This window comes from Schistocerca gregaria, chromosome 2 (genome assembly GCF_023897955.1).
Source record: "Schistocerca gregaria isolate iqSchGreg1 chromosome 2, iqSchGreg1.2, whole genome shotgun sequence".
NCBI lineage: Eukaryota > Metazoa > Arthropoda > Insecta > Orthoptera > Acrididae > Schistocerca > Schistocerca gregaria.
Genome location: NC_064921.1, coordinates 26,830,855 through 26,851,487, shown reverse-complemented (window position 1 = coordinate 26,851,487; position 20,633 = coordinate 26,830,855). Strand labels below are relative to the sequence as shown.

The 20,633-nt window shown below is 42.0% G+C and overlaps 1 protein-coding gene across 1 annotated transcript in view; it reads left to right on the top strand.

Moving 5' to 3' along the window:
- The window catches only part of LOC126334576 (Down syndrome cell adhesion molecule-like protein Dscam2), a 290,611-nt gene that overhangs the window by 47,150 nt on the left and 222,828 nt on the right, over nt 1-20,633 (top strand). Inside the window, exon 4 of the mRNA XM_049996963.1 lies at nt 4,631-4,886. Coding sequence (XP_049852920.1) covers nt 4,631-4,886 — 256 coding nt within the window. The remainder of the gene's footprint in view (nt 1-4,630; nt 4,887-20,633) is intronic.

Sequence of the window (20,633 nt, the reverse complement as noted above, 5' to 3'; positions counted from 1 at the left end):
ACGGCGTGAAATCATTTTTTTCTCCACCTGTGTGCTGTAACACTGATTGAAGTTCATTTCCAGTTGAGTGAGATATGTGATGATGGTGTCAGGGATGTATCTACGATGCATTTATGGGTGTGACAGATCAAAAACTGTGATAACATACCCAGTCTTAGCTCCTCACCAGTCAGTCTGACGACGTGATTGTGTGACTGGAGAAAGTTGTTTTGGAGTATCGCCGAATGAGTGTATAGCACATTACCTGCAAAGTTGGAATTTTTGTGGGCTCCTGACGATCCTCCATGACGACGTGAAAGCTGACGGACGAGCACAAGACTGTGTGTGGCATGTTGCAAGGCAATGTTGACGTGTAATGTCGCCATGAATGGGACATTCTTTTCCTCGATTGTGATAACGGATGAGACATGGATGGCGTTTCCAATCCTAAAACGAAAGGTCAGTCAGCTCACTGGAGGAACACATGCTCACTGCCACCAAAAGAGTTCTGGGTAGGTGCCAATACTGAAAAAATTGGTCGTAGTTATGTCCTGGCACAGCAATGGAGTGTGTTCCAAAGGGTACTACGGTGGCAAGACGTTCTGAAAAACAAGCTGCTCCCAGCATTGCGTGGAAAATGGCCGCAGAAGGCGGCTGCATGTACGATCTTTCAGGAAGACAAAGCACCAGAGTAGCAGGCGAACGCGACGCTGCAGTTGCTCTATGACGACATCTTTGAAGTGATTTCTATAAAATATGTCATTTAAGTCTTTGATCGCTATCTTTTTATTTTCAATCACCGGTTTCAGGCTAGTTGCCCATCTTCAGATCATATATTGCAGTCACAGAGTAATTTGTTAGTACAGAATTATCGGTTCACTGTCATAACCTGAAACCGGTCATTGAAAATAAAAAGATAGCAATCAAAGACTGAAATGACATATTTTTACTGAAAGAACGATAGCGGAAATCCCATTAAGACAATCATGTCTAGTTTTGAAGTGATTTCTTATGCTCCCTATTCACGTGACCTGGCTCCGGCTTTTGGATGCTTTTAACGATGAAAGACACTCTCCGTTGACGCACATTAACAAGCCGTGCCGCTGTTGTACCAACGTGTTTCTAGTGGCCAGACCAGATTCCTAGAGAAACGCTCGCACTGACGATGGCGTCGTCGTTATGAAAAATGTGTACGGCTACGTGGAGCCTACGTTGAAAAGTGACACAGCTTTCACAGCTTTCGTGTGACTCGTTTGTGAGGAAAAAATTGTTGGTGCAGTAACTTTAATGGGCCTTGTAGAGTGTCAACCAGCCATGCTTCATAATGACGACATATTGTATAGTTCAGTATTTATTTTACAGTATTTTAAAGTAAGATAAAGGGCAGTATTGTAAATGGCTCAGCGCATAATAATAGAAATTGGAGTCCTTTCACAAAGAGTCGATTCTATGTGCTTAAAAATCATGTTTACTATACAGTGATTAAAATGAGCTAACATTTAAATAGAAGCATCAAAAAATAGAGCCAAAAAAATTAAACTATTGAAATAAAAATGAAACATAACGATATTTTCATTCATATAAATGAATAGCATATGAATTGGAGAATATGAACCTGGCATCTGGTTTGGTCAAGTCAGTGCACTTGCAAAGTAATCGAATGTTGTTAATTTATTTACTGAGACCCGTTTTAGTTGTACTAATAATTATTCAAATTATTAACGGTTTCGGGACTTTCAAGTCCAGTCTTCAGGTTTACGAAAGTGTAACATAAGAAGGAGAGGAGAGAAGAAATATAATGCAAAATGTATGTGTAAAAACTGCCGAGACTTTTGTATTTGGTAACATATAACATGCGGTCCGGTCAGAGAAAGAGGTCCAATCACTGCTTGATGGTGGAGCTAGAAAAAAGAAAACAGGGAAAGGCCCAATAATCAAACTGACTAAACAATGTAACGTCCGGGATGGTGGGACGAAGTAAACAGAAGGCGAGAAGAAACAATACCCCCCCTCCGTCCGGCAACCACACTGTAGGAACGCCAATCACTAGTACGTGGAGAGCCTCGCCGGAGGTCTGGAGGCGCGATGCGGCGCAGGCGCTGACAGTGTGTGAGCAAATAAACTGGCGTTATAAGAGGTGATACAGAAAATCCCGACTGACTGCTCCGAGCGCTTGGAGTAGGAACGAGCTGTGATATGCCAATACGCTAAATAACTCTCAGTCATTTGACAGTATATGACGTTTTTAGGCAGCAAGGGCATGTGAGTGTAGTAATGTAACCAACGAAATAACACACAAAAATAATCGGGCTGCGCGCCTACATTAAACAAAGGAATAATGCTATGTTAATATGGCTAACCGAATTCTAAGCCTAATATCATATGCATCAAAAATTCTCATAAAAATAGTTCTGAAGAGAATTGAAGAGAAGGTGGAGGACATGATGAGTGAAGATCAGTTTGGTTTCAGAAGTGGACTGGGATCAAGAGAGGCGATTGTAGCACTGAGACTCGTTATCCAAAAGCAATTACAGAAAAATAAACCAACTTAATATTGCCTTTGTTGACATGGAAAAGGCATTTGATAACTTTATCTGGCAAGAGATGTTCAGTGTGCTGAGGAAAAGTGGAATAAAGTACAAAGACATCCGTGTGACAGTTTCTATAAGAATGAGGTGGCAGTGATTAGAAACTGTCACCATGAACAAGAAGCAAATATTAGAAAAGGGGTAAGGCAAGGATGTGCTCTCTCTCCTCTTATATTCAGTGCTTACGTCCAGGAAGCTATAGACCAAGTTCGAGGAACTACTGAGGTGGGGATCAAAATTAATGGGCAGAAGGTAGACGTGCCACGTTATGCAGATGATAGTGCTATAGTCACGGAGACAGAAGAAGATCTAGAGGAAGTCCTTAGAACGATGGAAAAAATTCTATGCAATCGGTATGGAAAAAGAATAAACAAGAAAAAGACTAAAGTGATGGTATGCAGCACAGGAGCAGAATATGAACCTCTGAGAATGAGAATTGGAAGAGAAGAGCTGGAAGTGATAGAGGAATTAGTTACCTGGGAAGCAAAATCACAAAGGATGGTAGAAGCCGGAAAGAAATTGCGACCAGAATACAAAAGGCCAAAATTGCATTTCATCGGAGAAGTAACTTATTCACCAGCAACAACATTAGTCTGAAAATAAGGAAACGTATCATTAAAGGTTTCGTTTGGAGTGTGGCCCTGTACGGATGTGAAACTTGTACAATTGGACGAGAAGAGAGAAGACGGATAGAGGCCCTGAGGATGTGGTGCTATAGAAGGATGATGAAGATTAACTGGAGAGACAAAGTAACAAATGAAGAGGTGCTTAGAAGAGTACAGGAAACCAGCTCTCTGTGGAGGCACATCCAGGAAAGAAGAGACAAACTTGTAGGGCACATTCTACAACATCATTGGAACAATAGCAGACGGAGCTATTGAAGGAAGGAATCGGTGGGGGCGATGTAACACTTACGTGGAAATGAAGAGGAAGGCAGACAGAAGAGAGGAATGGCACTCTGCTGCAAACCAACCTCAGGGTCGAACACTAAAAGAAAAGAAAAAGAATATGGCTAACAGGGGAAGCAACTACACGAATGGGAGAAAAAGTAAGTATGAACCACAGAGACTAGTAAAAATATGTGCAGTAAAACGCAACAAGGCAATCGTAGATAGGCTAAATGAGTGAAGAGGTGAGTATACAGTATTGTTTTTGTTCTCGGCTTCTGTTTGCTTCGTCCAACGCGACAGGACGTTACATTTTAAGGTTTGTTTGATTATTGGGCCCTCTCCTTTTTTTCTAGTTCCGCCAACATGCAATGATTGCTCTGACTAGACCGACCATGCGTTATGTTTTACCAAATACAATAATTAAGTCGCCTTGTTTCGTCAGTCTGCTCTTTAGGTTCCTACACGTATGTTGCATTATATTTCTTCCTTCCTCTCCTTTGTATGTTATATTTTCATACACCTGAAGATCGGTTTTTAAATCCCGAAACCGTTTTGGAAAAGGTTAGCACAACTGAAGCGGATCTTTCCGAAGTAGTTATCATGCCCGTCAGTCGCCTAAGTCCTGCGTACCAAATCTTGTGCGATATGCTGTTACTGATATCTCAAAAACTTCATATTAATTAAAACGTCATCTGACTCGAAAGATTCCGACCTGCTGCTTCAACTGCATTAGCTCAGGTGCTTGTACGCTGTTTTTAAAAATGGAAATAGACATTCTTGTCTGAGGGAAGGAACTGAAAGAGTTGAAAACAAGCCACCATGTCTTCAGCTTCGGTTGTTCCTCAGTGTTTCCATCCCACAATCACATTGCGAACAGGCGACTAGGGAGTTGAAAAGTCCCTATTGGGTCTGTTTCTCATGTGACGTCCAATGACTCATCCTCCAAGTCAGTGAGCTCTCTCGATCGATCCATTCACCCATAATCGCGTCTCTACTGCCAAACAATATTCCTCGCCTACTTTTATACCGGCAGGAACACCTCTCGTGACACGTGACGGGACGGTCAGTTCAGTATTGTTGACCAGAGAGTGTACGTCATACGGCGGTAGAGTGAGTCGACCACTGCGGTGTTGCGAGACGGGCGCTCACGCTGTGTTCCTTTGTTTCGGGCAGGTGAGCGTGCAGGCGGGCAGCGCTTCGGTGCGCGGCCGGCTGTCGCTGGCGGCGGTCCGGCCGGAGGACAGCGGCGCCTACGAGTGCGTCGCCAGCAACGCGGTGGGCGCCGCCTCCCACGCCGCCCCCCTGCACGTGCTGGGCCCGCCGCACGTGCGGCCCATGCCGGACCGCAGGGTCGTCGCCCACACCGACGCCGCCTTCCACTGCCGCGTCACCGGCTACCCCATCAGCGAGATACGCTGGGAGAAGGAGGGTCAGTTGCTTACATACCTCTGTATACTGTGTAAGAAAAACGCAGGAACAGACTTAGAGGGGTTGTACAGCGTGTCCTAAGGAACAAATGAGTATAATTATCGAGGTCCAGCAAGTCACAAATGTACACAGAGCGTCGAAGTCACAAGGTAAAACATCTACGTCTAGGCCGTCCTTAGACATTAGAACCCAGTATGTCGTCCCCGACGGCGAATGTGTATCAGAGACAAGAGTATCGTCAGGAATGCTCTTGAGGAGGGTGGAATAGGACTGCTACACTGCTGGCCATTAAAAAGGCTACACCAAGAAGAAAAGCAGATGATAAACGGGTATTCATTGGACAAATATATTATACTAGAACTGACATGTGATTACGTTTTCACCCAGTTTCGGTGCATAGATCCTGAGAAATCAGTACCCAGAACAACCAACTCTGGACGTAATAACTGCCTTGATACGCCTGGGCATTGAGTCAAACATAGCTTGGATGGCGTGTACAGGTACAGCTGCCCCTGAAGCTTCTACACGATGCCTCAGTTCATCAAGAGTAGTGTCTGGCATATTGCAGCGAGCCAGTTGTTCGGCCACCATTGACCAGACGGTTTCAATTGGTGAGAGATCTGGAGAATGTGCTGGCCAGGCAGCAGTCCAACATTTTCTGCATCCAGAAAGGCGCGTATAGGACCTGCAACATGCGGTCGTGCATTATCCTGCTGAAATATAGGGTTTCGCAGGTATCAAATGAAGGGTAGAGCCACGGGTCTTAACACATCTTAAATGTAACGTCCACTGTTCAAAGTGCCGTCAATGCAAACAAGAGGTGACCGAGACGTGTAACCAATGGCACCCCATACCATCACGCCGGGTGATACGCCAGTATGTCGATGACGAATACACGCTTCCAATGTGCGTTCACCGCGATGTCGCCAAACACGGATGCGACCATCATGATGCTGCAAACAGAACCTGGATTCATCAGAAAAAATGACGTTTTGCCATTCGTGCACCCAGGTTTGTTGTTGAGTACACCATCGCAGGCGCTCCTGTCTGTGATGCAACGTCAAGGGTAACCACAGCCATGGTCTCCGAGCTGATAGTCCATGCTGCTGCAAACATCGTCGAACAGTTCGTGCAGATGGTTGTTGTCTTGCAAACGTCCCCATCTCTTGACTCAGGGATCGAGACGTGGCTACACGATCCGTTACAGCCATGCGGATAAGATGCCTATCATCTCTGCTGCTAGTGATACGAGGCTGTTGGGATCCAGCACGGCGTTCAGTATTACCCCCCTGAACCCATTCCATATTCTGCTAACAGCCATTGGATCTCGACCAACGCGAGCAGCAATGTCGCGATACGACAAACCGCAATCGCGATAGCCTGCAATCCGACCTTTTTCAAAGTCGGAAACGTGATGGTACGCATTTATCCTCCTTTCACGACCCATCACAACAACGTTTCACCAGGCAACGCCGGTCAATTGTTGTTTGTGTATGAGAAATCGTTTGGAAACTTTCCTCATGCCAGCCCGTTGTAGGTGTCGCCACCGACGCCAACCTTGTGTAAATGCTCTGAAAAGCTAATCATTTGCATATCACAGCATCTTCTTCCTGTCGGTTAAATTTCGCGTCTGTAGCACGTCATCTTCGTGGTGTATCAATTTTAATTATTTTCTATATACGAGGGGCATCCCATAAATAACGCACATTAATTTTTTTCTTATTTACACATTTATTTATTTTCTTCAGTATCTCTTTACCGTCCTTGAGTATAGTCTCCATGCTTCTCTGTGACTGAATCCCAACGTCTTGGAAGTTCTATTATTCCATCCAGGACGCCACTTCTGTTCACCTGTCCAATAGCTCGGGCAAAAGTGGTAGGAAACTCTTCCAGAGAAACATAACGAACTCCATGCATTGGTTGTTTCAACTTCGGGGACAAGTCGACGTCTGGGCTGCAGGGAGGATATGGCAACACTCCTCATCCCTACTCGCGCAGTTTTCGGGATACAAAATTGTCTATACAGGGTGAAAAGTATTTAAATTGACAAACTCTGGGAGGTTGTAGGGTACACCAAAACAAATATTTTTCCCTAATGTCATTTTTTTTCCTGTAAGGATTATTTACACCGGTGGAGGCCATTTAACGCTCTTCAGTTGTTAGACGCCGCATTACGATCTTCAGTTGTTAGAGGCCGTATTACGCTCTTCAGTTGTAGGCAACTGCTGGCCACCAGTGTAATAGTGCATTGTCTCCGTTGCTAATGGAGCGATACACCTGGAGTGAGTACACTGATATGGTTGGTGCGTACTACGTAGCTTACCACAAAGAACGAGCTGCAAACCGGATTTATCAACAACAATATCCTAATCGCCGTATCTCGTGTCATACGATCTTTGCTGCTATGTACCAACGTCTGCGTGAGACCGGGTCATTTAGCAGATTACCTGGACAGCGACGCCGTCGCACGGTAAGAGCGCTGCAATTTGAGGAAGCTGTCTTGCAGCATGTGTATCTGGATCCGTCAATCAGCAATCGTGCAATTGCACGTAACATGGGGACGAATCAGACGAATGTGAGAACAGTCCGAGAGCAGTTGTTACGTCCATTTCACTTACAGGGTGTAAAATGGTTCAAATGGCTCAGAGCACTATGGAACTTAACATCTGAGGTCATCAGTCCCCTAGAACTTAGAACTACCTAAACCTAACTAACCTAAGGACATTACACACATCCATCCTCGAGGCTGGATTCGAACCTGCGACCGTAGCAGTCTCGCTGTTCCGGACTGAAGCGCCTAGAACCGCACGGCCACCATCGCCGGCGGTGTCCACAACCTGGAACCAGTTGATTATCCACCCAGAGCAACGTTTTCGCAGTGGTACCTCGAACAGTGTGAAATGATCCTACATTTCCATCCTCCGTGTTGCTTACCGATGAAGCAACGTTTGGGAGTGATGGAGTCTTCAACATGCACACTTCGCATGTTTGGAGTGAGGATAACCCACATGCCAGTTACTAGCGCTCATCAAGTGCGGTTCTTCGTTAATGTGTGACACGGTGTTGGTGGGGACTGTTGAATTGGGCCGTATCTGCTACCTAGGCAGGCACTTTTACAATTTTCTAGCCAGAGCATTGCCAGAATTGCTGGAAGACGTCCCGCTCCCTACAAGACAACGCGTGTGGTTCCAACATGACGGGACGCCGGCACATTTCTGTCGTCGTGTGCGTCGATTCCTGGACCGACGCCGGCCGGTGTGGCCGTGCGTCTCTAGGCACTTCAGTCTGGAACCGCGTGACCGCTACGGTCTCAGGTTCGAATCCTGCCTCGGACATGGATGTGTGCGATGTCCTTAGGTTAGTTAGGTTTAAGTACTTCCAAGTTCTAGGGCACTGATGGCCTCCGATGTTAAGTCCCATAGTGCTCAGAGCCATTTGAGCCTGGACCGAGGGTTCCCGGAAACGTGGATTGGCAGAGGTGGTCCTGTACCATGGCCTTCTCGATCCCCAGATATGTCCCCACTGGACTTTTTTGTGTGGGGAGAGATGCGCAACCTTGTTTACGCAACTCCTGTTGCATCAGAAGAGGATCTGGTTGCCGGATAGTAGCAGCAGTAAGAACAATTAAGCATACTCCTGGGGTTTTTGCCCGTGTCAGACAGAACATGATCCGACGGTGTAACCTTTGTTTACGTGTCAATGGAGATATTTTTGAAAATCTACTGTAATTGAAATTGTGTTGTGTTGTCTCTTGGTCATAAAAAGATGGAAAAGTGTTTGTTGGTTCAATTAATTTGCCGCCAGAGAAATCTTCCTCTACCGCTTTAAGTAGAGTTTCTCGGTTTAAATACTTTTCACCCTGTATACGGGCTAGCATTGTCGTAGAGAATGAGTGTCCCAGCCTCGAGTATCTGAGGTCAGGTTATGTGCATTTTTCTGCGCAGTTTTTGCATGAAGGCGATAACTCACATGTGACTCTATCTGTCATGATGATTCCTTGGCGATCATAAGCAAAAATCGTCATTTGCTTGGGATTTGATTAAGCACGTCGAAATTTTTCGGACGTGGAGAATCTGAAGCTCTCCACACATTGGACTGTGATTTCAATTCCAGTTCAAAGTCTGTAACCCCATCAATAGAGACAGTGTGACACAAGAACCCTTGACACCAGTCAAATCGTTGTTCCAGTAGCGTTGCAATCTTCAGGCATTTCTGCTTCTTTTCAGCAGTTAATGTTGGGCATATCTCTCAGAAATTTTTCTCTTCTTCAAATCATATTCTCTGCATACGGAATACTGACGTTGGGGGAAATCCCGTAGCTTCAGAGAGTTCCTCACAAGTCGCTCTTCGATTTTCTTCAAGAGCATCTGCTGCAACTTTCGTGCTTCGTTCTTCTGTTGTCGTTTTTGGCCCACCTGGTCTTGGGTTTTCGTCTATGCTCATACAACCACAACGAAAACGATTAACCCGACGTGAAATTGTATTACGGTCCACTGTAAACTCACCACAAACTTCATTTAACACACTGTGGTTCCTGTCGGGTTTTTGCCGCATAAAGTTTCGATCTTGATGTAAGACTTCTGGTCTTCAACGGTCCAACAGTCGTAATCCCTGAGACCCCTCCAGGGTCCATTACTAACTCTAGTCAATTTTATGTTACACAGCAAAAAAACAAAAACACGACCTTCTTCCTCAAGCTCCCAACTATATCTGACGTAATTTTCATTTTGTTGCATCAAAAATGCACAGTAATACCAACTTGTGCATTATCAGTGAAATGTCCCTCGTACATAAATGATCTGGCGGACAGGGTGGGCAACAATGTGCGATTGTTCGTACTAGAAGGTGCCGAAATTAAGTGAATGTAGCAGGACAAAAGATGAGGGACAACATTTTTTGTTGACGTGATGAATAGCAGCTAGTTCTAAATGTAGAAAAGAGTAAGTTTATGAGTATGAAAAACTAACTCGTTATTTTCGGATACAGCACTAGAAACGTCCTGCAGAAGGACAAAGTGTGGAATTTGTGGCAGATACTCTTGAAGAAGATCGCGATGCAACTTGTGAGGAACTCTCTGGAGCTACAGCAATTCCCCCAACATCATTATTTCGTATTCTGGCAGATGACTGTGTCAAGTCGTTTAAATATCTGGGCGTAGCGTTGCAAGGAGGTATGAAATGGAACGAGCATGTAAATATTGTGATAGGGAAGGCGAATGGTAAACTTCTATTTACTGGAAGAATTTTAGGAAAGTGTAAAGTTTTATTCATCTGTAAAAGAGACCGATTATAGGACGCTTGTGCGACCTCTTATTGTGAGTACTCCTCTAGTGTTTACGATAGACGCCAGGTGGGATTAAAGGAAGATATCGAAGAAGTTCAAAGGTGGACTACTAGATTTCTTACCAGTAGGTTCGTACAACACACTACTGCTATGCAGATGTTTCGGGAATTAAAATTTGGATCCCTGGAGGAAGGAAATGTTCTTTTCCAGGAACACCACTGAGAAAAGTTGGAGAACTGGTATCTGAAGCTGACTACAGAACGATTCTACTGTCGCCAACATACATTTCACGTAAGGACCACGAAGTTTAAGATACGAGACATTAACAGCTTATATGCAGGCATGTACCCAGTCCTTTTTCATCGATCTCTTTGCGAGTGGAACAGGAAAGGAAGTGATTAGTAGTGCTACAATGTACGATCCGCCACGCACTGTATGGTGGGTTGTGGAGTATGTACGTAGGTTTAGATATAGACTGCATATGTTGTTGTGGACGTCAGTCTGAAGACTGGTTTGATGCCGCTTTCAGTGCTACTCTACTCCGTACGAGGCTGTTCATCTCCGAATAACTACTGCAGCTTAACATCCATTTGCATTTGCTTACTGTATTCATCTCTTAGCTTCCCTCTAAAATTTTTACCCTACCCCACTCACACACACACACACACACACACACACACACACACACACACATTAGATCGAGTACCTAACTGATGATTCCTTGTTGTCTCGCGATGTCTTCTATAATTTCATCCCTCTTTTAGTCAAGTTGTGCTCTCCATTTCTGTTCAGTACCTCCCCTTTAGTTACGTGACATAGCCATCTAATCATCAACTTTCTTCTGTAGCACCACATTTCAGACGCTTCTGTTGTCTTCTTGTCTGAACGGATTATCATCCCCGTTTCACTTCCATGCACGATAAGCAGTTCAGACAAGGACAGACTAAAATTGCACGATGTCACTGTATTGAAACCATGGCCAACAATAAACACAGGCTTTAGAGTATCTCTGTGATGTCAGAAAATGTAGTGTTACTCCCGCCCGACACAAACGCATGAAATGCGAGGCCTGTTTTACAAGAAATGGTTCAAATAGCTCTGAGCACTATGCGACTTAACATCTGAGGTCATCAGTCCCCTAGAACTTAGAACTAATTAAACTCAACTAACCTAAGGACATTACATACATCCACGCCTGAGGCAGGATTCGAACCTCCGACCGTGGTGGTCACGCGATTCCACACTGAAGTGCCTAGAACCGCTTGGCCACTCCGCTCGCCCCTGTCTTACATCATAAAAGTAAACTGCATTTGGGGATTTTTAGATGACTTTCCTGATAATCAGCAAAATGGATCAAAATAACAGTACTTCATCAAAAGGTTAGATTTTGTAAGCAAATAAAGTGCAAAAGACATGGACGAAGAAAAATAGACTCTTTCATCATTTTTACAATTTTTACTGTCTTTTACACCAAATTAATTAGTTTTTCAAGTAATTTTTACTGTTTCTCAAACATTTCCCTGTTAGTTATGAACCTTATAAAAGTAATTTATTAATATGCATATAATATTTTCAGGAAAAATAGTAAAATATCAGGTATAATATTTAGTTATAAAATTTTCAACTACTAATTTAATTATATAGACAAAAATTATATCAACATCATCATCATCATCATTTAAGACTGATTATGCCTTTCAGCGTTCAGTCTGGAGCATAGCCCTCTTATATATAAAGTTCCTCCATGATCCCCTATTCAGTGCTTGTGATGTTGAACCTATTACTTCAAAATCATTCTTAACCGAATCCAGGTACCTTCTCCTTGGCCTGCCCTGACTCCTCCTACCCTCTGCTGCTGAACCCACGAGTCTCTTGGGTAACCTTGCTTCTCCCATGCGTGTAACGTGACCCCACCATCTGAGCCTGTACATCCTGACTGCTACATCTATAGAGTTCATTCCCAGTTTTTCTTTGATTTCCTCATTGTGGACACCCTCCTGCCATTGTTCCCATCTACTAGTACCTGCAATCATCCTAGCTACTTTCATATATGTAACCTCAAGCTTGTTGATAAGGTAACCTGAATCCACAGATAACTTAGTCTTCGTACTGACTTCCTTCTTGCAGATGAGAGTAGATCGTAGCTGAGTGCTTTGCTACACCTCACTTCCAGTTCTTTCACTATGTTGCCATCCTGTGAGAATATGCATCCTAAGTACTTGAAACTGCCCACCTGTTCTAACTTTGTTCTACCTATTTGGCACTCAATCCGTTTATATTTCTTTTCCACTGACATTACTTTCGTTTTGGAGATGCTAATCTTCATACCATAGTCCTTCTGATCTAGCTTTGAAATATTACTTTGCAAACTTTCACTCGAATCTGCCATCACAACTAAGTCATCCGCATATGCAAGACTGCTTATTTTGTGTTCACATATCTTGATCTCACCCAGCCAGTCTATTGTTTTCAACATATGATCCAGAAATAATATGAACAACAGTGGAGACAGGTTGCAGCCTTGTCTTACCCCTGAAACTACTCTGAACCATGAACTCAATTTACCGTCAACTCTAACTGCTGCCTGACTATCCATGCAAAGACCTTTAATTGCTTTCAAAAGTTTGCCTCCTGTTCCATAATCTCGTAGAACAGACAATAACTTCCTCCTAGGAACCCGGTCATATGCCTTTTCTAGATCTATAAAGCATAGATACAATTGCCTGTTCCACTCATAACACTTCTCCATTATTTGCTGTAAGCTAAAGATCTGGTCCTGACAACCTCTAAGTGGCCTAAACCCACACTGATTTTCATCCAATTGGTCCTCAACTAATACTCGCACTTTCCTTTCAACAATACCTGAGAAGATTTTATCCACAACGCTGATTAGAGAGATACCTCTGTAGTTGTTACAATCTTTTCTGTTTCCATGTTTAAAGATTGGTGTGATTACTGCTTTTGTCCAGTCTGATGGAACCTGTCCCGACTCCCACGCCATTTCAATTATCCTGTGTAGCCATTTAAGGCCTGAAATTCCACTGTATTTAATGAGTTCCGACTTAATTTCATGCACCCCAGTTGCTTTATTGCACTGCAGTCTATTGACCATTTTCTCCACTTCCTCAAATGTGATCTTATTTCCATCATCACTCCTATCCCATTCTATCTCGAAATCTGAAAAATTGCTGATTGTATTTTCACCTACATTGAGCTATTCTTCAAAATATTCCCTCCATCTGCCCAAGGTGTCCACAGGATTCACCAGGAGTTTTCCTGACGTGCCCAAAATACTTGTCATTTCCTTCTTACCTCCCTTTCGAAGACTGCTAATAACACTCCAGAATGGTTTTCCAGCAGCTTGATCCATAGTTTCCAACCTGTTTCCAAAGTCTTCCCAAGATTTCTTCTTGGATGCTGCAATTATCTGTTTGGCTTTGTTTCTTTCTTCAACATAACTTTCTCTGTCTACCTGAGTTCTAGTATGTAGCCATTTTTGATACGCCTTCTTTTTTCTTTTACAGGCTGCCTTGACTGTGTCATTCCACCAAGCTGTTTGCTTCTTTCTATTTTTACACACTACTGTTCCAAGACATTCTTTAGCCACTTCTAGTACTGTGTCCCTGTACCTTGTCCATTCCTTTTCCAATGACTGTAATTGACTACATTCAACTAACTGGTACCTTTCTGAGATCGCTGTTATGTACTTGAGCCTGATTTCCTTATCCTGAAGTTTCTCCACTCTTATCCTCCTACATATGGACCTGACCTCCTGCACTTTCGGCCTCACAATCCCAATTTCACTGCAGATTAAATAATTATCAGTGTCATCAAAGAATCCCCTGAATACATGTGTGTCCCTCACAGCCTTCCTGAATGCCTGATCTGTTATTATATAGTCAATGACAGATCTGGTTCCCCTGCCTTCCCAAGTATACCGGTGAATGTTCTTATGTTTAAAAAAGGAGTTTGTGATCACTAAGCCCATACTGGCACAGAAATCCAAGAGTTGTTTCCCGTTCCTGTTGGCCTCCATATGTTCTCCAAATTTACCCATAACCTTTTCATACCCTTCTGTTCGATTTCCAATCCTGGCATTAAAATCACCCATGAGCAGAACACTGTCCTTGTCCTTTACTCTAACAACTACATCACTGAGTGCACCATAAAAACTATCCATCTTATCTTGATCTGTCCCTTCACAATGCGAATATACTGACACAATCCTAATTTTCTTGCTAGACACTGTCAAATCTATCCACATCAGTCGTTCGTTTACCTACCGTACTGCAACTACGCTGGGTTCCATTTCTTTCCTGATGTAAAGCCCTACACCCCATTGTGTTATTCCTGCTTTGACTCCTGACAGGTAGACCTTGTATTCTCCTACTTCCTCCTCTTTCTCACCCCTTATCCGAATGTCACTAACAGCTAAAACGTCCAGCCCCACCTTACTTGCAGCCTCTGCCAGCTCTACCTTCTTCACAGAGTAGCCCCCATTGATATTAATAGCTCCCCATCTCATTACCATTTGTTTGCTAAGTTGTATCTTAGGAGTCCCTGGTTTGTCAGTTAGAGGTGGGACTCCGTCACCTCCAAAGGTCCGAGGCATTTTGCTCTGATTGTTGCCAGCATCATAAAGTACCAGGGAAGCAGGTTGCTAGCCTTACTTGCCCCGAGTCTCATTGAGTTTTACCCCTAACGGTTGAGGGACTAACCTGTGGATTTGGTAGTCTTTGCCGTCTGAGCACAAAGGTGATCACAACTCAGAATATGTCCGAGATGCCCAGCCTTATTCCAATGCAACTGGTATCCCAACTGTCGGGACCACTTACTTAGTCACTCATACGTTGCCCGTGGTTCATGAACTAGGACATGACTACAGGAACCCACACTATGAACCACAAAATTATAACTTAAGCTAATTAAGAAATATGAACAAACTATTTAATTAGATAATGCCCCCATGCAATGTAACTTTTTTATTCTCCAAAACATATCTCGTATAATCATCAGAGCTACAGAATAAATTTCATGATCTAGACTTTGCATCAAATTCATATTTCCATATTTTTCAATTATTGAACAAATGTTTATAATATTACAAACTTATTTTACTTCTTACAACATTGTTCTTGAAGTGTTCAGATTTTTTTCTCTACTTTGCTTTATCTTACTTTTTACAATATTTTTCTTAATGCCTTTACATTTTTATCTTCTTTGTTACCAATTTCATCCATTATTTTTCTTACACTCATCTTCAATTTTCTAATTCTTCTCTACTTATTTGAGAAATGCTATAAATATTATCTTTTGAGTAAACACTATTGTCAAATTCATGAACAATTTCTTTTATATCTACATAAAAAACTTCTGTTTTTATTTTGTAGCTATAACTGTCAGTATACAGATAAAGCTCAAGTTTTTCGGTATTTTTGTTTCATAACTCTATGATGAAAATTGCACATCAATTCTTTAGATAATCAAGTATGCTCGTACAAATATAGATCCAGTTAGTAAAAACAATTTTTGCCTTACTCACTTGAATTGCAGTGAGATTGTCATTAATATTGTTCTTCCTTTGACATTTGGCTTTGCTACAAGAATATAACTTTCAGTATGTTCGGATCCCATTTGGCCATAAGAATGCCGCACAAACATGGCAATGTTTTGTTGACGAGGTTCTTCATAATCCAGATTTCTACTTGACGTACCTAGACGATGTGCTGAGCACGAAATTCATCTACAGACCATCCTTTAAGGCCTTCTGATTATGGACTGAAGATAAATAATGACAAGTGCATGCTTTGCAAAGAAGCAGTGGACCTTTTGGGACATCAGTTTACTCCCACATGTATTAAGCTCTTATCATCTAAGGTGTTTCCAGTTGATTCCGCCATCACAAACATATCAGCAGCTACGCCTTTTCTCAACCAATTTCTGCAAGTCCAGCCACCATATACAGCAGTGCTTTATGGTAAATTTCAAGAGGAAAACATACTTTCTTGTGGGCACACGAATTATTGTCGGCTTTCTGCTATGTGACATCCTCCTTTCAAGAGACAGTACTCCCTACTCACCCTCTGCGTTCAGCGCCACTGGCTGTAGTTGTAGATGCTAGGCAGGAAGCTGTAGGGGCATTGCTGCAACAGAAGGTAAAAGAGTCATGGCAGCCTGTAGATTTCTTTTCCTCAAGCTGTCTGATGCACAGACTAAATGGAGTGCCTATAACCATGAGCTGTTACCAGTCTATGAAGCAATTAGACATTTCCAACCAGAAGTTGTGGCAAACCAATTAACTGTATTTAGAGACCATAAACCTGTTTCTTTGATGTTTAACCACCCTCATAGTCCTTGCCCCTCTTAGCAGTTTCACCAGTTAGAATTGATCATACAATTCGCTACTGAGTTCCATTGCCTGCAAGGAGTTGACAATGCAGTTACCAACTACCTCTGAACAATCAATGCATGCTCTGCAAGAGAGAATCTAACCTAGATGGCTTTAGCAAAGTAAACAGAGAACATAGATGAGTTCCTTATGAAGCAAATGACACTAAAGCAGCTGAAACAAGTACCTATGGACAACTTTCTCATCTGATGCATTGCATCACAGAGCTGACCTTGACCTTTCATTCCTTTGCATTGTAGGAAGCAGGGTTTTGGCATGCTGCATTGCCTCACACATCCTGGAGCCATCAACACATACATTCGTATGGCCACGGTTATGATGCAATTTTCATTTGTACATTGACCAAAATTGGTCACCGCTTCGAAAAAGCCTGTCAATTCCATTCAAGAACCAACAGGCCATTTTTCTCAGGTCCACCTGAATCTCGTAGGGCCACTATTCCCAGGGACACAATTAAAATATACCACTTGGTGGGTCAAAGCCATGCCTATTGTGGATATTTCTGCAGATACATTTGAAAGAACTTTTCTAACATCATGGATTTTGACGTTTGGGTGCCTGACAAATGTGACAACAGATCAACGCCAACTATTTGAGTCTTCTTTGTTCAACAAACCAGCTGCTTCTTGCAGGTTCACTTATCATTCTATGATCTAATATCCAACAAGCAATGGCATGATGGAATGCTGGCACAGAAAACTCAAGCCAGGATTAATGTGTCACAATGTTGACAGCATTGCCACTGGTATTACTCAGGCTGTGGGCTGCTTCACTTCAACAGAAAAAATGTTATTCAGAAAAATCCCGAAACTTCCGTCAGATATTTTTCCACACAAGGAAATGAACTCCCTCATTTGATGCTACAAATGAGGAATTGCATCGCAAATTTTGACCTTCAACGGTGTTATGGCAAACTAGTATGTTGCAGATTATTTTTCATAGTTTAGAATAACGTAAAAGACTCGAGATTACTAGTTACTTGAGCAGCAGTTTCAACATTGAATAGTTCGCTTCTGACACTGGTCTTTTTCATGGCTGTCTATAAGTTTACCAAGTTCATACATTACATACCTGTAAGAAGTATATCTATCTCTTGAAAACATTTTTATATAGCTATGAATAGAGTTCCCCTTTGCAATAGGTCAGAGACAATTTGGAAGTCCAGAGGAAAAGTAGCTGACATCTGGGATCACAGTATGATGTGCCAGAAAATTTCAGCAGGAAACAGGGACAAAAAGATGGACTATCAAAAGAAGACCCACTGGATTTATTTTGACAGCCCTAAACATCGTCCACCAGCAGACATCAGTTTTGCCAACACCACTGTTATAGAAATTGCAAAAATCAGTAGGTTAACAAAAAGGGGTAACTCGTCTGGTTATTTTGTAGCCAAAGCAAGCGTACTGAAATTATATGCCAACTTGACACCAGTCTCCTGTAACTTTATGTACCAATCTGTTATGTTCCAAATCTGGAAATAACTGACCTCATTGTATTGCACTACATTGTAACATTACTGCCTTAACAAAGTTATTCCAAAGTTTGTTTAGATTTGTTCCCAGTTAAAAAATATGCGACAATCTGCTTCCAGTGCACTGTTAAACCTCACACCACAAAATTAAAGCAAAAATTAAAGCATGACTGGCAAGCTGTACGACTTAACAGTTTTCCTTGCACTCCTTCAGACAGTGGCTTCACACCTAATCTCTTAACAATATCATGCCAAAAACCAAGTGCAAATTTGCAGGCTTCAATCCCCTTCCTCAGTTTTCTTGCTTGTGGCAATGGACAATTAGTGCTCATCAGGAATTCATAACCCTTTGTATCAACAGTAACTTTCACTTCTAGAGCAAATCTTACAGTTTCATTTGACCATTTCTGATTCAGAAATTCTTTCCACATACTTCATCTGATCTGGGTGTAAGTATGTCTTAAGCTTGCTCTCCATTGCAGTTATCTTTTACATTGTTCCTTTGTGAAGAGAGAATATTTTATATAGGCCTACCATCCAAACAAATGAGAGTGATGATTACTATAATACATTTCTGATGAGTGGATTTTATTAATGATAAAGTGGCATCAACATAAAATACCTCACCTCTGATTTCATTCTCTTTTTCTGCAACTTCAAACTTGCACCAGTATCTCCAATTGTACTGCATGTCTCCTGTTGCTGTTAACAAACTTCTTCCTCAAAAACTTCAGTGGATGAAAATATAATTGCGAAACTCCATTATTTCGCAAAAACAGGCTAAAGTTGAAGCAGCCTTTTCAGAAGCCACTTTACCAATATTAAACGTATGCTGACTTCAACAAATCTACGCATCAGCTGATCTGAAGTGTTACAGTTGAAATTATCCCATTTTATCAATAACAATTTAACAAGAGGTGTACTCTCAGCTATGAAAACTAGTTTGGTTTCTACAACATTTCTGATCACAGAATTATACTTGCAGCTATAGCACTTTCGTAACATTATTACTGCATTAGGTGGGCCCACAGTTTAATTCAGGGCACAATTTGCTCGCCCTAACTTTGTACCATGATACACGAGTATCTTTGCAGGCTATAGAAGTAGTAGCTTACATTTAACAATCTAAAATAAAGTTAACAATTGTGTTCTGTTGGAAACATGGATACATAAGAACTAGGAAACGTTGATGGATATCTCATCTTCATTAACATGTGCTTCAGTCACTGTTCTTGCTTTTGGATACTTCAGTTTAGAAGAATTGCATTTTAAGTCTTTTTCCATCAAGTCCCTGAAACTCGAATTGTGAATCCTCAAAGTGATGCTTAAAGAAATCAGAGACATACAAATGATACTGTGTAGAAAACACTCCATATTTCATCTGTAATTCTTTTAATTGGTTAATTTACTTACCACACATAACTTGGAATATGTTGTTGGTTTCCATTGTCTTTCCTACAGTTCGGTAAGCATTTCGCCCTCTTATCTTTGTCTGTAGGAAATCTGAATAACCTGATCCCTTTAGACGATCTGCTGCAACAATTCAGTGCATCACCACATTCCAATTTTAATGACAACCCTTTTCTGTTAACAAACGCTATACAAATACAGTCTGCGACAGTAGAGTTACAGATCCAAAATGGCGGCTATCACATAGTATTATGGTAGCGTGACCGGACCTGTCACTTACAGACCCTGGTCCACAGATGTGTCATGCAATAGGGGCTTAATTGACGGCACGCAAATACCGAGAATATATTCATTCAGTATTTTAGAATGAGAGCAGTAACCGACTTCCAAGAAAATTTACACATTATGTCAAACCTTTAAGAAACTTTCCGCTGCTGACATCCCTCATAAAACGATGAACGGAAAAAAGTTTACTACTTACTACCTTTTGTGCTGTTCATACAGTTAACTTCAGCATTATACACTTTTTTACTGAGTCTCTTCGCAACACAGTTTGCAGGCAGTATTCACGTATACCAGTGAATGTATGTGCAGAATTTGTCATTGTACTACACATAGCTCAGGAGGTATGTCATAGGATGAGAGGGGGAACCAATCAAGTTGGAAGAGGGTGTACAACTTTTGATCGATGTCCATCTATTTCAAGTCACTACCAAGTTTATCCCAGCATATATGCAGTTTACACTGATCCCACCGTCTTCATTCAGTGTTGTCTTCACTGTGCTGAGTTTTATTTCATGTATCGTTAACTCTACATGTTACATTTGCTTTCATGTACAAAATCATAGACCTATGATATATCATCTGCTAACGAATTCAGTCTATGTTGGCAGCGGTGGAAATTTGTTGGAGCCGATTGAGAGCTAAAAATCGATTTGTGGTTTTGCGTCTATTCTGCTTTGTGCCATGCTGTTTTTAGTAACATGTAACATCAATAAACACTGGCAACATACACTGGCATTTAGAGGTAGCAGACTGTACATAATGTTGTGTTTTATCTGTACCAACACAGCCACATGTTGTTGAAAACGTCAAGTGTCCAGCAGTATCTGCACACAAAGTTATGAAAATTGTTCAGAAAATGTTTCAAATTTAGTGTAGGCACATCTTAAGTT